The sequence below is a fragment of the Etheostoma cragini genome, chromosome 1, assembly GCF_013103735.1.
Source record: "Etheostoma cragini isolate CJK2018 chromosome 1, CSU_Ecrag_1.0, whole genome shotgun sequence".
Lineage (NCBI taxonomy): Eukaryota > Metazoa > Chordata > Actinopteri > Perciformes > Percidae > Etheostoma > Etheostoma cragini.
In genome coordinates, this window is record NC_048407.1 from 31,406,099 (window position 1) to 31,409,396 (window position 3,298).

The 3,298-nt window shown below is 45.0% G+C and overlaps 1 protein-coding gene across 1 annotated transcript in view; it reads right to left on the reverse strand.

The window, feature by feature from the left end:
• LOC117948455 (Golgi apparatus protein 1-like) overlaps nt 1-3,298 on the reverse strand; it is a 24,466-nt gene that overhangs the window by 1,844 nt on the left and 19,324 nt on the right. The window contains exons 16-23 of the mRNA XM_034878087.1: nt 3,075-3,214; nt 2,623-2,715; nt 2,246-2,383; nt 1,857-1,980; nt 1,588-1,730; nt 1,103-1,204; nt 595-702; nt 31-151 (exon numbers count right to left, since the gene is read on the reverse strand). Coding sequence (XP_034733978.1) covers nt 31-151; nt 595-702; nt 1,103-1,204; nt 1,588-1,730; nt 1,857-1,980; nt 2,246-2,383; nt 2,623-2,715; nt 3,075-3,214 — 969 coding nt within the window. The remainder of the gene's footprint in view (nt 1-30; nt 152-594; nt 703-1,102; nt 1,205-1,587; nt 1,731-1,856; nt 1,981-2,245; nt 2,384-2,622; nt 2,716-3,074; nt 3,215-3,298) is intronic.

Sequence of the window (3,298 nt, forward strand, 5' to 3'; positions counted from 1 at the left end):
CCCCCCCCCCCCTTGTGTGAAAGCACCCACGTCGTCCTCTGCCGGGCATGATGGCAGCACAGTGGTGTTTGAGGTCCAGAGCACAGGCTGTGTGGAGGACCGGGTCCACAAAGATGTCCGCCTTACTCTCCTTCAGCATGTTCAGGACTTCCTGCAACAAAGAAAGAGGAGGAAGATGGAGTTTCTGCACCAACGCCTCATCCATTCAGACCATGTGTTGAATCATTTAAATGAGATTTAGAAAGGTACTTCAAAGGAAGATAAAAAACAGAAGAAAAAAACATTTAAAAGACATTTTAAACCCGCATGTATCTTTACAAACTTGTGTCTATGTTTTCTGAAGCAAAACACTGTGTTCTTGGTTAATGAATGCATTTTTCCTACAGTCCACAGACACCCGAACACACCAACAGGAGGAGGACATTTAAAAATACAAAATAGTCTCTTTAGAAACAGATTACCACATTAACAATACAAATTTAACTAAATTAGAATCATTATGTTAACTAACTCATGTAGTTGTATAAAAGATGTTGGGCCAAATTATTCTACATTAGTACACCGAGCAAAACAACAGTAGTAAATAATATTTACCTTTTTACAGGCTTCCAGTTTGATTTTCAGCAAATTGACTTTGAGACATTCTTCCACCTGACCGGTCTGCTCCTGGGCTGCTGCCTCCTCCGCACACAACCTGGAGATCTGGGGGGGAGGAGAGGAGAGAAGGAGGAGGAGGAGAGGAAACAGGAGAGATGGAAGGAAATAGGAGAGGTGAGGAAACAGGACAGAAGAGGAGAAAGGAGAGACAAGAAGAGGAGAGGAAACAGGACAGAAGAGGAGAAAGGAGAGACAAGAAGAGGTGAGGAAACAGGACAGAAAACAGCCGAGGAAATGAAATAGAGAGTAAAAGGAGAGGAGGGGAGAAAGGAGGAGAAATAGAAAAGAGGGTGATATAGAAAAAAGAAAAAAACGGGACAAGAACAGTGAGGTAAATAAGAGAAGTTGGTTCATTGCAGAGAAAATGATCCAAAATTGACCATAGGAGTTTGTGTGTGTGTGTGTGTGTGTGTGTGTGTGTGTGTGTGTGTGTGTGTGTGTGTACCTCATCTGTGCAGTGCATCTGCAGCTGTGGGTCGAGTCTGTAGTCGAGCGCCGACTCCTGCAGGATCACTCTGATCTGGTCTTCACAATCTGAAGACAACTTCTGAACCAAAGCCCAGCCACAAAACAGACAAATTAAGACGACCGTCTGGGACCCGAAAATCATTCTCTCTTTCTGTCTTTCTTGTCTTCATTTTACCAGTTCTACTAAAGAATGTACACATTTAAAAAGTAACAGTATACCTTATAGTAGAAACTATGTTCAGTACCTGTAAAACTTTAGGATTACTAGAGATATTTTCATTTGCATTTTAACTTTAACCTACCTTCAAATCGTAGTTATTGCTTGTTTGATTTGATCATTATCTTTTATTTGAAGTTTTGCCCGTTTGATTGTTCGTCTAAATGTTTTTGTAATAGTTAGATATGAGTGGGTTCTCCACCAGAGGTTCTAGGCAGCTGATTGGGATGTCGTGGTGTTCTGACCTGGTCAGCGTATTTGAGTTTGAGGCAGGCGATGACCTGGCCCTCCAGCTCGCTGTCCTCGCTCGCCTTGTTCAGGATGGGCTGGCAGAACTTTGGGATGTCGGCTCGACAAGCCTTCCTCAACAGCGGGTTCAACCTGTAGTCTGGAGGAAGAGGAAGAGGAAGAGGAAGAGGAAGAAGAAGATGAAGAAGAGGAGGAGGAGGACGTTGAGTCCGATCAGGCTCAGACTTGCTACATCTCCCGGTACATGACTAAACCTTCTACTGACCCGTGTTCTGCGTGATCTGTCTCTTGGTGATCATCTGTTTGCACTTGGGATCCATCAACTCGCTGTTCTTGTTCTGTTTCAGACACTGAAGGACGTTTCTGGCATCCGCGTCGGTACAGAACCGCTGCAGGAGAGAAGTTTCCATCAACAACAAATACCAATAAAGGATCATTACGTTGTTTTATCTCAGCTGCAGAGCTCTGGGATCACGGCGACTTAACTGCGACGAAAGTGACTGTGTAGCCAGATTATGTAAACCTTCACATTCTGCCCATGTGACCAAACTGAATGTGCAGGTGAAACTACAAGTGAGTGCAGACTAAATGTAGCTGCTGGTCCCTCACGGGAACAGGGAACGGCGGCCGGTCGAAGTCGGTGGAGATCGTCACCTTGATCATCTGCTTGCAGACTCTCATCAGCTGGTAGTCGAGCTCGGGGTCGGTCATCTCCACCTCCTGCAGCCTGAAGATCCGCTGGTGGCAGCGCTGACTCAGCTGCTTCTTCTGCTCCTTCAGACACTCGATCATCTGAGAAGAAGCAGATGGAGGAGGAGAGACAGAGAGAAGAAGAAGAAGAAGAAGAAGAAGAAGAAGAAGAAGAAGAAGAAGAAGAAGAAGAAGAAGAAGAAGAAGAAGAAGAAGAAGAAGAAGAAGAAGAAGAAGAAGAAGAAGAAGAAGAAGAAGAAGAAGAAGAAGAAGAAGAAGACCAGAAACGCTTACAAAATGTTCTCCCCCCAGCTGGTTCTTCTGCGTCTGATGCCCCTCACCTGAGCGTTCCCGAAGGCCACGTTGGGACACAGGCGGCTGATGTCCGACTTACAGGGATCGTACAACTCGGGCTCCAACCGAATATCCTCCGACTGAAAGGAGAGGAGAGGGGAGAACTAAACTGTACGTTTCATCTGACAAATGTTTTTATTCATTTATCTCGCATGGATACACCTCGATACACCTTTGTCTCGTGTGTTTGCAACGTTGGGTTTTTAAGTCTTAATCTTTTACCTTCAGTGGTGTTGTGTTTCATTTTGCTTACTTAGTTGCTGTTTTGGATCCTACTGTATTTTACCAAATGTTTATTGTATAAAGAACTTTATGACTCTGTCTGTAAAAGGTACAATATCAAAGAAAAAATATATTTTATCAACATTACATATATTACATCTATTTTTTTGTCTGTGTGTGTGTGTGTGTGTGTGTGTGTGTGTGTGTGTGTGTGTACCATCTCCAGCTCCTCCACACGCAGCTGTTTACGACATTTGAGTGAAACCCGCTGCTCCCTGGCGTCCTGCAGCGTGTCGTTCTTCACCGTGGTGCTGAGACAGAGGACGACGTCCACCCTGCGGCACGGGGGACGAGGAAAAGGTCAGTTAGGTTTACGTAAAGTAGACTCAACTGGTACGGAGGACAAAACTAAAAAGGGAAGAAGTGGGGGGGGGGGGGGGG